A 19194-nucleotide genomic window follows, 5' to 3' on the forward strand; every position below is an offset into this window, starting at 1 on the left:
ACATGATCCGGTATTGGGTGGGGAAAAAGGACTGAAATCCCTGATGGCCAGCAGAAAGAATAAAAACATGCAACTTTGGGATGTTGGAGGTTGAAAGGACCCTCCAGAATGTATCAAAGACCTGGGAGGTGAAAGACTCTCGAGACTCAAAGGAAGGGCCCTACATTAGGGAGAGGGAACTTGTAGAACTCCAGTAGAAAGACAGGGCATAAAATGAGCAATGGGGTTGCCATCCCACAGTCAAAACTCTGACCCATAATTGTTCCTGTCCGAAAGAACTGCAGGAGGGAAATGGAGAGGAGCTTGAGGAAAGGAAGGTTCAAGGACACGCCCAAAGTTGGATCCAGCTCAAAGGGAGGCCCCAAGCCCTGACTGTTACTAAGGCTATGGAGTGCTCACAAAAAGAGACTTATCATGACTGCTCTCCGAAAGACTCAACAAGCAGATGACAGAATCAGATGCAGATATTTATCCCCAACCAATGGACAGAAGCTGCTGACACCTGTGGTTGAATTAGGGGAAAGCTGGAAAAAGCTGAGGAAGGCAAAGACCCTGTAGGAGGACCACCTGTCTCAATTTACCTGGACCCACGAGATCTCACAAACACTCAAACACCAACCAAGTAGCATATACCAGCTGATATGAGGCCTCCAACACATATACAGCAGACAACTGCCAAGTCTGGATTTAGTCAGAGAAGATGCACCTAACCCTCAAGAGCCAAGTTTCATTTTTTTCAGGTAACCTTTTTGGTTTTACACATGAATTCTGTGTGTCTTTATTATGTCCATTCCTTGCCCCATCTCCTCAAAGTTTTGTTGAAGTTATGGAGGGAGTCACTCAGCAATTGTATTGGAGGGGCTATGCTTTCAAGTTGAGCATTGTTTCATACAGACAGTCAGGATTTCAGGAAGTATTAAAAAAATTGTATTTCTGGTTAGGAAACATGGAGTAGTTAATGAGTTTTATACTTTGATTATAATAACTTTGACTTTCATTACTTTTCTGTGGAGTAAATTTCGAGTTTATTGAAGTAAAGTATAAATATATTTTCAAGCTTAATTCTCAGTTTGTGATAAATTGATGGTGCAGCCTAACTTTCTATATATATATATATATATATATATATATATATATATATATATATATTTTCAATGAACAAAAGATGAAGAGGCATTTTAGATTTGGACACTTCTAAAGAGAATGCTTTTATTGTTTAAAAAGAGACCAATTCTACATACACATGCATTCAAAAGGTATACAATTTAAAGAAAGTTCTCAGCAATGGATTGTCATGGACAATCTACCAAGCAGACAATCTATATGTGTACTTAGCAATCCTTCCCAGTTATGCGACACATCAATGTTCTGAGATGATATTTAGTGTAGAATATATCGATGCGTAGGCAGTGAGAAATGTTAAAAAATGCCAAAAATTTATGACTTTTGTCATTTGATTTTATGGATGGAAGATATTCCCAGCTGGGAAATTTTTCTTTTATCTTTGCTGTAGGATAGACCTAAAAATGAAAATGATAAACAGTTACTTGGTTGTATTGTTAGTGTTCCTTTTTCCTTGATTCTTATTTATTCAGTCAGAGAAATTTATTCACAAATGTCTAAAGCAAATAAGAGACAAAGTGTAGAGCAGAGACTTAAGGAAAGGCCATCTAGAGACTGCACCACCTGGGGATCCTTCCCATATCCAGACAGCAAACCCAGACAATATTGTGAATGCCAAGAAGTGCTTGCTGGCAGGAGCCTAGTATATCTGTCTCCTGAGAGGCTCTGCCAGAGCCTGACAAATACAGATGAGATGCTTGCAGCCAACCATTGGACTGAGCACAGGGACCCCAATGGGAGGAGTTAGGTAAAAGACTGAAGGAGTTAAAGGGGTTTGTAACCTCGTAGGAAGAACAATAATATCCACCAACCAGACCCCCCAGTGCTCCCAGAGACTAAACCAACAACCAAAGAGTACACGTGCATGGACCCAAGGCTCCAGCTGCATATGTAGCAGAGGGTGGCCTTGTTCATTGGGCATCAATGGGAGGAGAGGTCCTTGGTCCTATGAAGGAATGACTATGATTGAAAGACCTGAATTCTTTTCACTTGAACCAGGAAAGGTGTTCTGAAAGTGTTTATGAGGAACAGCGTTGTTCCTTCTGATCCTCAGGGTGGGAGGCGATGAGAAGCATCTCTGAGAATGTTGGAGCTGCAAGCAACCTATTAGAGCAGTAGTTTTCAACCTATTTAATGTTGTGAACTTTTAATATAATTTCTCACGCTATATTGTGGTAACCCCAACCATAAAATTCTTTTTGCTGCTATATAACTGTAATTTTGCTACTGTATTTAATTATAATGTAAATATCTGGTATGCAGGATATGTGATATGGTATCCTTGTGAAAGGGTCATATGCCCCCCAAAGAAGTCATGACCCACAGGTTGAGAAATGCTCTCTTAGGGGAAGATTGTCCACAAGATCAAAAATCTATGTTTCACTGTGGTAAAAGGAGCTATTTGAGATTTTTTTTTTTATTTACACATACCACTTCCTTTATGAATGAGAATAACTAATGGAAAGTTGCTCACCTTGGCGAGTATCCACCTAAGGTCATCCAGGATTTCTCTGTTGTATTCTTCTATCTCCTTAGCCTTTGAGAGGATAACTTGAGGGACATCTTGCATGGCACTCAGTTCAATCACTAGATGATACAGAGGGCTGATCCAGGAACCCACAAAATTGATCAACGTTTTTAAATACTTTTTGGTCTGAGAAAAGACAGTAGAGCCATGGTATTAAAAGAATTTTAGTGCCAGAGGTTTGTTGCATGTAATGCCATGTAACAAAGCTAAATTGAAAGATATTTTTATTATGTATATATGACCTCTGTTGTATAGATGTTATATGTAAAAATTATTAAAAAAAAAAAAAAAAAAAAAAAAAAAAAGGCCATCTTGCCAAAAGCTATCTACAGATTCAATGCAATCCCCATCAAAATTCCAAATCAATTCTTCATAGAGATAGAAAGAGCAATTTGCAAATTCATTTGGAATAACAAAAAACCCAGGATAGTGAGAACAATTCTCAACAATAAAAGAACTTTTGGGGGAATCACCATCCCTGACCTCAAACTGTACTACAGAGCAATAGTGATAAAAAAACAAAACAAAACAAAACTGCATGGTATTGGTACAGAGACTGGCAGGAAGATCAATGGAATAGAATTTAAGACCCAGAAATGAACCTACACACCTATGATCACTTGCTCTTTGACAAAGGAGCCTAAAACTCTCAGGTGGAAATAGGACAGCATTTTCAACAAATGATGCTGGTTCAAATGGAGGTCAGCATGTAGGAGAATGCAAATTGATCCATTCTTATCTCCTTGTATAAAGCTCAAGTCCAAGTGGAAAAGGGACCTTCATATAAAAGCAGATACACTGAAACTAATAGAAGAGAAGGTGTGAAAGACCCTCGAATACCTAGGCACAGGGGAAAATTTCCTGAACAGAACACCAATGGCTTATGCTCTAAGATCAAGAATTGACAAATGGGACCTCATAAAATTGCAAAGCTTCTGTAAGGCAAAGGATATTGTCAATAGGAAAAAACAGCAACCAATAGAACGTGAAAAGATCTTTACCAATCCTATATTCAATAGAGGGCTAATATCCAATATATACAAAGAACTCAAAAAATTAGACTCCAGACAACCAAATAACCCCATTAAAAATAGGGTACAGAGCTAAACAAAGAATTCTCAACTGAGGAAACTCGAATGGCCAAGAAGCACCCAAAGAAATGTTCAATATCCTTAGTCATCAGGGAAATGAAAATCAAAACAACCCTGAGATTCCACCTCACACCAGTCAGAATGGCCAAGATCAAAAACTCAGGTGAAAGCAGATGCTGGTGAGGATGTGGAGAAAGAGAAACACTCCTCCATTGTTGGAGGGATTGCAAGCTGGTATAACCACTCTGAAAATCAGTCTGGCAGTTCCTCAGAACAATGGACAGAGCATTACTTGAGAACCCAGCTATACCACTCCTGGGCATATACCCAGAAGATGCTCTAACATATAAGAAGGACATATGCTCCATTATGTTCATAGCAGCCTTATTTATAATAGCCAGAAGCTGGAAAGAACCCAGATATCCTTCAACAGAGGAGTGGATACAAAGAGCTGCTATTATTATTTGGTTACTTGTTTATCAATTGGTAAAACAGATCTTGCTTGGACAAAATATCAGCCAGTAGTATTTGACTCAGGAAAGATAGATTTACCAGCTGAGAACAATTAGCTCAAATCATTTCCACTCAGAGATTCATACAGTCCAATAAGTCATGATATTCATTAATGTACAGAATTATGATATCTAGGCTAATTCAAGAAATTAGAATAAAGATACAATGAAGAGAGCATGGTACTCATTAATGTGCTTTCTCCTTTTTTCTGACAGAGCACAATGTTAGTTAACATGTATAGGTGAAAAACAAAGCATTGGCTTTAATAATAGAATCAGTGTAAATCACAACAGAATTTTGCTGCTCTATTTCTTATTTGATTTAATGTATTCATTGTATTGACGTTTGTTAGTTTCCTCAGTGGTCATGAATATGAGGACAGACTAGATCACATCCATTACAATGGAAAGAGGTAAAGGACATTAAGGGATAGTGCAGGCAAATGGTGATGCCAATACATGGGATGCTGTTATGCAATTAAGATTGAGATGAGCAGTTCGATGAAGTGCACACTGGGATTCTCAAAGTCTATGCAGGTGTAAATATCCTACACCACTTTTCAAAACCTATTTTTTTGTTTAGTGACTCAAATAATACCATCTGTAGCTAAGTTTTTGTGAGGGTCATATATAGCAGTGCTAAAAAAATAAAGTACTTTGTGGCATGTCTGGCAACATTGTAGCTCTCAAGAAAATTTTCCTCATTTCTTTGTCCTCATTTTCTTTTATTGTTTTCAAATACTATGCAAATTAAATCATATTAAGATGTGCTATTTCAGGGAATTAGAATGAGGAGATAATAGCAATCATAAAATAGAACTGCAATGATAAATAGATTTTTTTCATTTTGAATTTGGACATTGTTGCATCCTAAGAAATATACACTAGTATTTCCCAGGACTACTATGCCTAGCTTGTTTTCAGTTAAGGCACAGAAAATCATAGAGAGATGAAGACATAGGTAAAAATAGAAATAGAATCAGGACGGATTTGAAAATCAAGAAGGGGCCTAGTATTCAGTAATGTAGGATGTCACCATGCAGAAGCCATGAGCAACGTATAATTAATACAGTCACATTGTCATCACTGATGTAAGAGTGAGCTCATAACCATTGATAGCCAACTTATCTCAAAGCCTCCTAATAAGTAGTATTATTAAAATTTTATTGGCAAATCATTGCTAAAATACCATCCTCTAAATCGTCTATTCTATTTAAGCATTTGCTGCACTGTTATTGGGTATTTGATTTTATTTATAATTTTTCAACAATATAATGTTATTATTTTTAATATTTCACCTCCATTTTTTCCTGCATGCATGATTACTGAATCTGTCATAGTGCCTGCCCTAACTAGCATCACTACACATCCATGATATTACTTCTGGTGTTTTATGAGATAACCATGAAGAACACTCACTTTGATATTTTCGTGTTCAGGTCCATGATCTGGTGGGTTTGTGCTGTTAGAGTGGCAATGGTTTCTGGCTCTGAGAACAGCCTGATCACGCTTAAACATGCGTGCAACCTGCAAATAAAAACAAAAATTCAATGTAGAGATCAGAAATTATATAAATAAACTGATGACCAGAATACTAATGTAGTTTATTAAATTTATAAATTATAATAAAAAGTACTTCATAAAAAACAAATATTAAGAAATTAAGAAAGTGCCAATTACCTAATTCTGTGTCTATCTATTGTATCTACAGTTTAGTTTAGTTTTTCACTAACTTTTGAATATTTAAATTCTTTCTCTCTTTCTCTTATTTCTTTTCAACTTTCCTAAAAGTTACTATTTGAAAGGCAGACACTGAAATGAGTAAATTTATCAAGTACTAAATGATTTATTTATCATCTTTCTCTAAAATATCAGCACAAAGCCTTAGAACATGCTTATTGGCTTTCTTATTTCGAGTCAATAAATACTGATCCATTCTTATCCAGATACCATAATTGGAGACTTATTAATGTAATACTAAATACATATAGTTGTGAAGTTTATAATAGTTTTAGAATGATATTGTGTGTATTATGAAAAACTTACTCACAAAATCGACTATTTTACCATAAACTCTATATAAATCTAAGTCAACAAAATATAAATATTATCAATTCATGTTGTGTGTTGGATTAATCACTGTATAATTGTATTAAATTTACTTAAATATATTTTAGAATATAATATTTATTTCTAATAATTAGCTATTTCCCTAAAGGTTAATGGATTATTGTGAAGGTTAAGAAGTTGAAGAACTGTCAGTTAAGAACAGAACATGTAAATATTGTATAATGCTTTCTCATCTAAGTTGCAATCATTGACATGAGGAGATAACATTTGGAGCAACTAGAAAAACTTAAGTACTTACAAGTTTTGTAAATTGTCCAGTTGAGAATGGGTTGTGGTACTGAGTCATATCAAGAAAAACAATAACAACTAGTTAATAATAAACCAACATGAAGACATGTTTATTGCAAACAGAAACACATTTTCTTGATGTCCATCATATAGATTTTCCTACTTCTGTCACTCTTTTGCTTTCTGACCTTGAGAAATGACCTGTAGCTATCAGCAAGAAAGGAATGGGTATAATTCTATTCCTGCCCTTATATTGGACAAATTCTGTCACTAAAAATCTTTAAACCACAATTTTTAACAATTAGGGGCTTCTGGAGCCTGATATAGCTGTCTCCTGAGAGGCTCTATCAGAGCACCAGAGCCTGACAAATACAGAGGCAGATGCTCATAGCCAACCATTGGACTGAGCACAGGGTCCCCAATGGAGGAGTTAGAGAAAGAACTGAAAGAGCTGAAGGGGTGGCAACACCATAGGAAGAACAACAATATTAACCAACCAGACCCCCAGAGCTCCCAGGGACTAAACCACTAACAAAAGAGTACACATGAAGGGACCCATGGCTCCAGCTGCATATGTAGCAGTAGATGGCCTTGTTGGGCATCAATGGAAGAAGAGGCCCTTGGGCCTGTAAATTCTCAAAGCCACAGTGTAGGGGAATGCCAAGGCTGGAGGCAGGAGTGAGTGGGTGTGTGTAGGAACAACCTCATAGAAGCAGGCGGGTAGAGAATGGAATAGGGTGTTTCTGCGGACAGGGTAAGCTAAGAAAGGGGATAATATTTGAAATGTAAATAAAAAATATTCAATCAAGAAAAGATAGGAAGAAAGTCTTGATTTCTTTCTTTCTTACTTCTTTTTTGGTTTTTCTTTCTGTCTTCCTTCCCTCTTTCCTTCCTCCTCTCCCTCCCTCCTTATTCCTCCCATATTTTCTTTCTTTCTTCCTTTCTTCCTTCCTTTCTCTCTCTCTCTTTTTCTTTCTTTCTTTCTTTCTTTCTTTCTTTTTTATTCCTTTCTTCTTCACATCCTTCAGTTTATCTATTTTACAAATATATACTTCACTGTAGTGCACATCTGATACAGTGAATATCCACAGTGTGCTAAATGAGCATGGTCAATGGAAATTCATGATCCTAAATCCTAAAAACAACAGGAAATGAGAATTCTTTTCCTAGAATCAGTAGTTGGTACATCCTACTTGACATCCTATAAAGGTATTTTTTCTGATATTTGAATCATAATGATTAGTGTCTCAATTACTAGTACAATTCAAATATTAGCATGGATGTTGAGATGCTTACAAACTCTTCATGCAGTTGCTCAGCAAGGACATGAATGACTTCAGCTCGCTGGATGGCATTGTTAAATGTGTTCACAACGGGATTCCAGCAGCCCCCCTCTTCCGCATGACATGCAGGAATTGATGCAGTTTTCTCCCACAGAAGCAAGTTTGACACCATCAGCAGCAGCAGTGCCCCTGCTAGATAGAAACAAGTGCCACTTAGGGATGATGTATTAAATCTGAGTTTTTATAGACCCAATGATTCAGGAAAGTTTTATCTGACCAGAGCTTTCTTTAGGGAATGACTTGGCATTGGGTATCTAGAATGGCAGATTTTTTTTTATATTTTCTGAATAATAGTTTGATAAGCTGGTGGTTTTACATTTTTTTCTTAATTTTTTCTGACGTGCTACTGAATTTTACAAATGTCTGACACTTGAACAAACTCTATATTGTATTTTAAATAATTTTAGATGGTTTAGTTTCATTGAAGTTTAAGTGTATTTTCAGTTAACAAAACTCATGAAGAATTTGTAATTTTTAAACTTCATGTCTGATGTCAACATTTTCGACACTGATGGGACAAGGACAGCACAGTTTAACTGCCGGCTTCTTCTACATGTTTGAAAATAAATAAACAGAGGATGATCACTAATATAGAAGATGATGAGAATGTTATCCTGAAAAAATTCTATCAGCTTGCAATTGTTAACTTATGATAAAACTCTATCAGAATTTATCAAATACTTCAGATCATTTTCTTTAAAGTTGATCTGAATAATAATTCTGCAAGTAGATTTGATTCTCATAATTGTCATCTGAATATGTTCATAAAGGAGATGTATTACGTGGTGAAAATTTTTCCTAATGGCATATTATTGATAGTGTAGAGGTCAGAACAACAACTGGTAGTACCTTCTCCCTCACTTTGTCATAGTACTCCACATCTTTCCGGGAGAGAACACAGACACAGTTCTGCGATTATTTTATCAAAGTTCATCATTACTTAGAAAGAATAAATTTTATCACTATGTTGTCATAGCAGAAGTTTTAGAAGCTTGATTTGATCTGCTTTCTTTTTCTCTATAACACTCAATTTTAAAAGTGATGACAATGATCAGGACTAGCCACAACTTCCAAATAGCTACCCATGAGGCACCACAACAGGAGCCCTTCACTGCACGCTGTGGGAAGACAGTAGAGTAAGATGAAGAACAAATATAAGCACTAGAAGTCCAGAATGTTTGCTGTAAGAAAGTTTTCATTATTTGATTATGCATTACCAAATGTCCAGCCCTAAAACATTAAGCATACGAGCAACACTAAAGGAATTAATAGGTTGTCTATAAGCATCTACAAATGTAACAAAAATGATTAATGAAAAAAGTCTCTGAATTTGAAAGGGAACATAGGAAATGGTTTTTGAGGAGTTGGATGAGTGATATAATACAGTAGTTATACATGAAATTCTAAAAAAAAAAAAAAAACTGTAAAAATGTCTTCCTGGTTCATTTAAAACATATTTTTAAAAAATGTCTTCCTGGTTCATTTAAAAACTATTTTTGTTATCATCTCTTTTCTTTTAGCAGCTATCACCTACAAATTATGGAGTTTTGTCAGCATCCCATTGCTCTTCCTTTTGATGTCCCTTGGCTTGTACTAAACTGGAAAACACTGTAAGATATAATCTGACATCTCTGTCTACTTCAGGCTTCAGAATGTAGAGAGTCTTCAGATGTATTTCAATAGGAAAACTCATATAAAATATGAGTTTTATATTCTCTTTCTTTTGCATTGAGATAAGATGAATTGGACCCAGTGACTTCATCCTCAATAATTTCCAATTTCTCAAGCTCTAAAACATTTTCCTTTTGAACTCTAACATCTGTTCTAGAAGGTGTCCCATACATCAGAGACTGCTTAATCATCCCCATTATTTGCATTCATTGAATATCACCAACACTTTCCTCCTTCTTCTCTCAGTTCAATAGAGTAGGTGACAGAGAATATGTTGGAACACTGAAACATATCTCAATGTAATAGATGAGTAATAGTTGAGTAATGCTAATCCAGTTGTCTCTTGTGCCCTGGAAAATTTCTTCTGACCCATAATTGTTCCTGTTTGAGAGAACTGCAGGGACAAAAATGGAGAAGAGCCTGAAGAAAAAGAGGTCCATCAACAGGCTTAAATTGAGATCTAGTTCAAGCGGATGGGTTGGGGACAAGACCTGACACTATTACTGAGGCTATGGTGTGCTCACAAAAAGAGGCTTATCATGACTTCCCTCTGAAAGACCCAACAAGCAGCTGAAAGAGTCAGATGATGATTTTTACACCTAACCAATGGACAGAAGCTGCGGTTGAATTAGGGAAAAGCTGGAAGAAGCTGAGGAGTAGGGTGACCCTGTAGGAGGAGGAGCAGTCTCAACTAACCTGGAACCCAGAGATCTTTCAGACATTGAGCCATCAACCAGGCAGCATACACCAGCTGATATGAGGTGCCCAACACATACACAGTGGAGGATTGTCAGGTTTGGACTCAGTAAGAGATGATGCACCTAACCCTCAAGAGACTTGAGGCCCCAGGGAATGGGGAAGTTTGATGGGGTGCGGAATGGGAGGTGGGAACATACTCATGGAGATGGAGAAAGGAGGTATGAAATGTGAAACAGTCAGAGGGGTAGACTAGGGGGGTGATAAAATCTCAACTGTAAAAAAAAATAAATTAAAAAATGGTTAAATTTAAAAAACAATTTAAAAAGATATTTGAAAGCCTATTCTGAGTTCTTCTCTTAGTAAACTTTGAACAAATATCTCATTACAAAAATTAGAAAATCAAAGAATCAAAAAAAAAAAAAAAAAAAAAAGAATTCCATTAGAACAAACTCAAAGAATCACTGAACTGGATCCTTTAACTTAAAGAGGCACAGCAGGGAGTTTACTTACAGAAGTGAGGTTGACTCAATGGCAGCATTATTACCCAGGACTTCCCAAGCAGGATGTGTTCTGACTCTGGAGAGCTGCTTCACTGGAATCGTACAATTGGCTAGTTCTCCTCCTCCTATATAGTTTGGCAGATACCCCTAAGGGCATGCACAGCCATGAGACAGCAAGAAGTCACGTAGAGAATCCCTCATTCATGAACTATGTCTGCCTATCTTCAGGGAATGTTAACTATTTAATTACAACACAGTTATCTGTGTCTGGATGATTTCTTTTTGCTTGTTTCTACATGTTGATTCTTGTGCAAATTATTTTTGAAATTTCTGAAGCTATCTCTGCTGCCTGAAAATAGATGGTCAAGTCACACCATTATTAATTATTGTTCATAATCACTTCCCCTTGTTTACAGGCTTACATTCTTTCTATCATCTTTTTTCTAATGTTTATGGACAGAGAGGGATTTTTTTTTTTTACTGAATATTTGACCAACATGCAATAGCATTAGTAAATTATCTGTAGTGTTTTCATGAATCTCTGCTAGTAATCACTGACTACTCTGAAGAGTGTTTCTCTAAGAACTAAGCTGACAGTTATAATAATTGGCATGCTTCAATAAGACATTTAGAAGTCAGTTTGAAAGAGACAAGATGCATTTAGTAGAAAACTTTTGTTAACTCTTCTCTAGAATGTATGGCCTCTCAGGTAAAAGATTGTGCATTGATGTAAAATACAAAGTATGGATCTGTACCTTCTAATTGGTCTTAATCATATCAGAATTTTTTTTCATTGCACCAAAAACAGTTGTGCCACTATTGTCCTAGTGCATGTAGTTTTATATTCTTACTGCTAGTATAAGCACTAGGGCCATAGTACCACTGGTGATAATTCTACAAAACAACCAAAAATTTGAAAAACAGAAAACCAAACAACAGCAACAACAACACCATAGTGACATCCAGACTCTTTTAGCAAGTCAACATAGAGTGGTTTTCCATCTCAATGCCAACCAAATATCCCCACATTGTTGAAAGAAAGTATGTACTGCCGAAAGAATTTAGCTTAAACCACTTATTTTTGGTATTCATGCAAAAGAAAATACATCTGCAAGAATGGTGTGAGGGACTTCAGAAGCCTGACTGTATAAGATCTCTTGGGAAGGTAACTGATCTCAGGGTCACTCTGATCTCAGGGATTTAACTCAATAAATAAATGGTTCTCAGGAATCCCTTTCCCTATATGTATGGGCACTCTCACATTCTTCATAAAGAGCTGTATTTAGTATCCTTTCAGATTCCTCAAATGAGTAAAGTGAGTAAAAGCTGGATTTATGTAATGGAAGCTTTACAGAGGTGCCATATTTTTGTTGACCTACTGTTTCCTGCTCAATAAACCAGGAACTCAATTTCTGATTCTGCATCTATACAGACATTAATCACACTACAACACTGGTGTTACACAGCAAGAACAAGCCTCAAGCTTATACCCATTATTTCGACCAAAGCACAAGATTGTCTAGAGTAGCAAGGATGTCATCGGTACTTCTTTTTCAGTCTTATAATCTAAACTGTTTAGCTTCCTTCACTTGGGACTCTGAAATCTAATCAGGGAGAGCTGACATCTGGCTAAGGGCCAAGAAGAAGCAGGGCTAATTTAGATCTGCCACGTCTACTGCCCTTCCAGATTTCTTCTACCTTTTGACAGTGTCTTGGTTGGTTCTATGCTCTGGATTTATTTATCTGTCAACAGTATTTTAGGAAAGATCCCTGGTCTGCATGAGTAATCTGCATGACTCCTCCTTTTTCAACATCACAAATTTAACAAAAATTTCAGAGCCTCATGCAAAATACTCAAAGCCTGATGTGCAGCTTGTGTCTCTGCAGCACACTCACCCCTAGCATCCTGTCTGTATGTGAGAATTGTACAGAGTGTACTCTCTGAGGGTGAGTTAATTGCCTACTCTTAGGACAAGTTGTATCATTTTTGTGTTCCCTGATCTATCTCCTCATTTTGCCACTGTTGGGTTTGCCTGAGTGATTTTGATTTAGCATGAATTCTAGGCTACTTAGCAAATTGAAGACAACTGTTCCTTTAAGATTCCTTTAAGATGTCTTAGGTCTTCTATAACATCCATGCATGGAGGCAATATTAGTTAACCTGTTGATTTTACATGATGTGGTGTCCATTTCAGGCTTCTGTTTTTTATAGCAGGGTGCTCAGTGGAAATCCCTGTCTTATACCATAGAGGACAGTTACTCAGTCTACAGTGATCCACTGCTCACAATTACCACACTTTCTATCTGGTCAGCATTTCGATTGGAATTGTTAGATTGGTCACACTGCAGATCTTGCCAGATTTGACTTCCCATTAACCCTGTTCTTATATTTTTCTTTTTTCTTTTTTGTCTTGATTGCATTAAAATGTTATCAATGATATTTAAATCTTGTTCCATTCACTTCTTTTTGACAGAGCTCCATCTACAGCAAGAGTAATTTTATGCTGAATCACAACTGGCAAGAAGATAATATACAAACTCTGTAGTTACAGTTTTAGAGACCAGACTGTCATCTCATGTTGTAAAGTGAATGTATTTCTCAGAAATGCAGGAGTTGAGATCTAAAACTACCTGAAAAAAGTCAAGGAGCTTATTCTTGACCTGCCTAAACAGATGGCTCCTACTTGATTTTTAACTTAGTCAAAATGAAGATGTTTTCATCAAAGTTACCTGACTATAATGCTCAGTAGAAAGTTGTATACTCTTCTCACCTATTTTGTCTCCTGAAAGCCTCTTGGGTATTTGCATTCTTACTTTTATCCCTAGATTTGGTTATTGGTTTTCTGCTATGTATTTCCATTCTAGATTTTTATAATGTTTAAATATTGCCTCTTATCAATACCTATGCATGTACTTTGTCTCTGTCTCTCTCTCATACACACACACACACACACCCCACAATTACATACAGAAGTACACACATATACACACATAAACACATATGTATAAATACATATACATAGAAAGAAATATAAATTATCTGTAAGTATAGCTCACATTCACAGTGAAAGGAGAAAATTATGCTAAGCAAAAATTTAAATCAGAAATCGTTGCATTAGTAATTTCCATATTCACACATTTACAGGTAGGTCATCATAGGATGCTATTAATGACACTCTATTAATGAAAATCTTGTTTCTGTACGTGGCCACTTTTGCAGTTGTTGTGTACACATTAATAAAGAAAGAAGTTGAAGCCACTTCTTGAAGGACTTAAAACTATTTTTAGGAAAGACAAGACAAATACAGGAACAGAAACAGTACTGTGAGGCATGTACAAAAGGTATTTGAATTCTAGAAAAAAATAAATAGCAAAGGAATAGGAGAAGTTTGGGGATAATAAGTGATAAAAAGGGAATGTTTGTAAGTCATGGTTTTGGAATTCATTCAAAAATACAGGTACACTTAAGCCTGAATTGTTCAAAGAGATGTGAGCTAGAATAAAGAAAATTCCTTTTCCCCTTAAGCAGCCCTTGTCAGATCATTTGGTTACAGAAACTATGCATATATGATACTTTTTGTACATGTGTATGTACAGTGTAGGGTGTTGTGTGCATGTTTATGTGTTAGTATGAATGTATATGTGTGTGTGTCAACACGTGCATGTATATGTGTTCATGTATATATATGATGTGCTTCTTCATGTGCAATTGTACATACATGTATAAATGTATATGAAGGCCTACACTGAATGAATTCCTCACTTACTTTCTGCTCTATTTTAAAGATAGTTTGTCTTATTGAATATAGAGCTCATTGATTAGATAGATGGGTTAACTGCAAGCCCCAGGAACCTTTCTGTATTCACCTTCCAAGAACATGGTTACAGTCATAGGCAGCTGCTATTTCATATGGATTCCATATAACTGGGTTCAGGTCCTAGAGCATGTGTATCATTTCTACAATAATAACAATCTCCTGATAACTGGACTTAAGTTTTAAAAACAATTGTTGTAGTTAGAATGAAGCACTATGAAAACAGTTATGAAGTTTTATTTGTTTTAATTTAAACTTATCAAATTTTATTTGCCGTTGTAAAATTGACAGAATAAGAAGTTCTTAGTATTAGATTACAGAACCACTTTTTTCAGTCAGCCAACATGGATAAGGTTTTCAATAAAATTTTCACACGAACCTTCTTGAAGAAGTCTTTCAAATTAGGCTCCCTTGAGTCTGCTAGTAGTGATGTAACTCTACTGGGAAAGAATGATTATACATATATTCCTATTTTTTATTTTATTTTTAAAGTGAAAGTATTGGGTTTTTTTGTCTTCCATTAATTTGTATATTTATTCACTTTAAATCCATATCACAGTACCTTCCTCTTAACAGTCCATACCTCAAATGGCCCTTCCCAGTTTCCTCCTCATCTTTTCTTAGAAGGTATGGGGCCTTGGGTATCAACCTAAGTGGTATCTCATGTCACTAGAGATCTGGACAACCTCTTCCACTGATACTATACAAGACAGCACAGTGCGGTAGACAGGATCCACAGACAGGCAACAGAGTCAGAGACAACATCCACTCCAGTAGTTGGGAGACCCGCATGAAGACCAAGCTGCACATCGGCCACATTAGTGTAGGGGGCTCTTTGTGCTCTTTGGTTGGTAGTTCAGTCTTCAGGATTCTCCAGGGGTCCACATTAGTTGACTCAGTTGTTCCTGTGGAGTTCTTATGCCCTCCACCTTCTTCAGTCTTTCCCCAATTTTTCCAAATGGACTTCTCAAACTCCATCTAATGTTTGGCTGTGGGTCTCTGCATCTGTTTTCATCAGTTGCTGTGCTTTCCTCAGCCTATTTTACTCTCTGTCCATGCCTGTAGCAGAGCAGTCCATTTGTCCACAGGAGCAAAGGAAGATCAGGGGCATAGTGTTGCTTTTATCAGCAGCATCAGTGGGAATCTCAGTGGTGTTTGACCTCCCTGTATGTGCTCACTGCCAGGACTATTCATGAAGTGCAGCTCTAATTTAAAATACTTGCTGTGTTGATATCTGTAAGCAATTTTGTAATAGGAAATAAAAAGTGTAGAAAATTATGAAACAATCTTTGTTGAGAAAAACCTATAAAGATATGAAGGAAAAGACAACAGCAAATTGTGAGAGATATTTTCTTATAATTCATCAACTGTATAAAATCATTTGGTTTCTTTGCTCACTCTTTCAGCATTTCATTGCAGATATGATCTGCAATCTGTACAGTTCTCATATGACTTTCAGAATGACTCCTCCAGTATATTGCTTTTGAGGATAAGTCCAATGACTGAGGACACACTGAAATCTTTTTGGTTTCCTCTTTTGTTTCTGGGGTTTTGAACAAAGATATGTGGCAGCGGTTGAAAGTCTTGACCATGACCTCTTGTTGTCTGAGTAATTCTAATATCTGCAAATGTTAAAATAGAAACTGGCTTAAGTGAAGTTCGATAAATGACTCCATGATGAGAATGTCAATGTATTTAATAAATGTATAACTTTAAAAGTGAGTTATACAAAAACCTGAAATTAAGGAAGAAAATGACTATTTTGCCTCCTCTTTTCTCATTTGAGCTAAAATTTCAGGTTTTTTCATTTAAAGATATAAGCTCTGTGCAATAACCTCTATGCATTTTTACCCTTCTCTATACTTATGTATCTAAGTGAAGTTCTGAAAATCACAAAATAACAAAATATTCATATTTTACAGTTCATTTCACTCTGGGATTTTAATTAAATCTCCAGTAAATATGTGTCTGTACTTATTACTCTCCTGCTTGTTCAGTCTTCTATTTGATACAGCACACTGCTATATTGATGTATTAAGGAATAACCACGTTACACAGTAAAAATAATTAAATCACACACACACACACACACACACACATATTTGAAGAAGTTGATTTGGTAAAATTTTGACTGACTCTCAGAAGTGACACTGAAGGTTTTAAACATTTGACCTTAAGTTAATTTTAAGTGAGCATTTTCATTTCATCAACCATAGGCTGTTTAATGTTAGAAATTTATGTTGACCTTCAATGGTTTGATTCTCCAACACTTTGTCTCTAACTCAATATGCGGTGTTTGCATTTTGACAAGGAAAGCACACTTAAAACTCTTGAATCTTCGTGACTGATATGAGTAAACACGCGATTGCTTGGGCTCAGAGTGCTAATAATGCAGTCATGAAATGATACTCGATGCTGGATTTGTTAACTCACAAGAAAACATTTGAATCCTCTTTCACCAAATCCTTAGATTGAGTTCTTTTTAAAGTTGAACTTTGTCCAAACCTGTGAGTATAGTGGGTCTATCTATGTGATATGACCTAACTGTCCTGATGAAAAAAACATCTTACAATGTTATGTAACATTCTTAAAAGCTCTGCTAATAGATTCTAGAAGGCTGAATGTCAACACTTTGGACTCTCTGCCCTGTATGGATATGCCTTGCCCACATACCTGATTTCCTTGAGTTTATGTGTAGCAGAGACTCCATCTATGTAACTGAGACTCAGTTATGCAAATGTTGCTGTTTATAAAGTATCAACTCTACCTTTGATCACATGAGAAAAGAAGCCCTAGTAACCTTCATTTTATTTATAGTTTTTGTTCTATACAAACAATTATCTTTATATTTTTTAAATGATCACCGTTGGATTACTCACGATCTTACTGATTCAACAGACAGGGAAGTCTAACAACAGTTACTCAGTATCTCAATATAAAAGAAACAAGATATAAAAAACAAGTTAAATACAATTTTTACACATCTTGGGATTACCTCTAAATAATTTCTAAAATAGAACTGAGTGATTCTCAGTAATTTTAATTCTACACATAACAGGTCAATATTAAAAATTTATGTATGAAGAACATATAAACTCAGATGACTATAAGAAAATGGATCTAAGCATTTTGTAGTGTGCAATTTTGCTAAAAGCTCTTCGGCTAAATAATTCAGCTATGATTAGATAACTCCTATATTAGACTTTTATTTCCAATGAATATCTTCATTGCACAGTTTATTGTGTGTAATATAAAAGCATATTTATCTATCTCTCTCTACATACATGCATATGAATTTATGTTTAAGTGTTCTATCCAAGCCTGAAGATTTTTCATAATCTAAATTAAGTCAAGTACACAAATACTTTTGTACTCTGTTTCATAAAAACTATTGATCTCATTAATTCTGTTTTTCTTCCCATGTCATCTACAGAGCTTCAGAATGTGCAACTCTTAATAAGTATAACCATGTTATTTATATAACCCACAAACCTCTAATTGGTCAAGAGTGTAAGGCTCACATCTACCATCGTTATCTACTCTAGGCTTTAGCCCCTAATGTCCTAAAGTTTAGATCAAGTCGAAAAACTCATGCTTAAGATGCGAAAAACAGGAAAACCTTTGCTTTTTTCTGAGTTGTGACAATATGAACACATTGACTCTTGTGTTCCCAGTAGATAACCATTTCTGAATTTCAGTAATGTCAACTCTCAAAATTATATATTTATTTTCTAGAAATTGTTATAGTAATTGAAGATTTTAAAGCAATATCCATGATTTCTACCCCCTAGATATGCCTTTTCTTTTTTGTAACTGAGAGTGTATGTGTTTATGTATGCATTTTCATGTGTACAAGCATGTATATAAGGCAGAGGACAACTCTTGATGTTATTAGTTAAATATCAAATATAATTTTATTTTATGATTCGTGAAATAAAATCTCACTTTCCTGGGAATCCTTAAGTATACTATCCTGGCTTGTCAGCTGGGCCCAAGAATCCCACTTGTCTCTGCCATTACAGCACTGAGAATTCAATCCTGAGCTGCTACATCTAATGTTAACTGTCTCATTTCTTCTATCAATTCAAATAAGATGAGGGATACTTACTAGGTATTACTCTTGGCATAAAGAAAAGCACTCCTGTGTTTATGAACCATTGTAAAGAACATATGCTGTATCCCTGTAAAGATTCTTCCTAGACTCCAAATGTTTTCCTAAGCCTGATGCTGTTACTTGAACAAATAAAACTGGCTGTTACTGCAAGAGATCCAAGACAAGACTCTAACAAAAGGATTTCCTCTCCTAACCTCAGCAAACCCACAGACTGATCAGATTTGCTCACAAGGACATGAGTGAGAGGTTACTTACTAGATCATGTTTGACTCAGTGACAGCTGCATCTCATAATAGTTCCACCACAGTACATGGATCACTGGAGAACAGTACTGGAATGAAGTCCTGAATTCAGTTAACTTTCTAATTCCTATATACTCTAGCAATTTGCCCCAAAGCCACTCACTGCCGTAATGGAAAGAAAGTAAAGCTTCAAACCCAA

General features: G+C 35.9%; 1 protein-coding gene across 1 annotated transcript; it reads right to left on the reverse strand.

Moving 5' to 3' along the window:
- Positions 1 to 1176: 1176 nt before the first annotated feature.
- Positions 1177 to 10908, reverse strand: LOC117714075 (prolactin-8A9-like). The gene is made up of 6 exons (XM_034510696.1): positions 10835 to 10908; positions 7908 to 8086; positions 6622 to 6660; positions 5673 to 5780; positions 2597 to 2776; positions 1177 to 1520 (listed from the first exon to the last, which is right to left on the reverse strand). Exons 1-6 carry the CDS (start codon positions 10860 to 10862, stop codon positions 1332 to 1334), a joined length of 723 nt encoding a protein of 240 aa, XP_034366587.1. The 5' UTR covers positions 10863 to 10908; the 3' UTR covers positions 1177 to 1331.
- Positions 10909 to 19194: the final 8286 nt, after the last annotated feature.

The sequence above is a fragment of the Arvicanthis niloticus genome, chromosome 8 (assembly GCF_011762505.2).
Source record: "Arvicanthis niloticus isolate mArvNil1 chromosome 8, mArvNil1.pat.X, whole genome shotgun sequence".
Lineage (NCBI taxonomy): Eukaryota > Metazoa > Chordata > Mammalia > Rodentia > Muridae > Arvicanthis > Arvicanthis niloticus.

Excerpts from the sequence above, each read along its gene's own strand:
- LOC117714075 (XM_034510696.1), bottom strand. The coding sequence starts at position 10,862 with ATGCTGCCATTGAGTCAACCTCACTTCT. Across the intron at positions 5,781-6,621 it reads CTGGACAATTTACAAAACTT|GTTGCACGCATGTTTAAGCG; the intron begins GTAAGTACTTAA and ends TTTTATTTGCAG. Across the intron at positions 2,777-5,672 it reads CTGAACACGAAAATATCAAA|ACCAAAAAGTATTTAAAAAC; the intron begins GTGAGTGTTCTT and ends GTCTTTTCTCAG.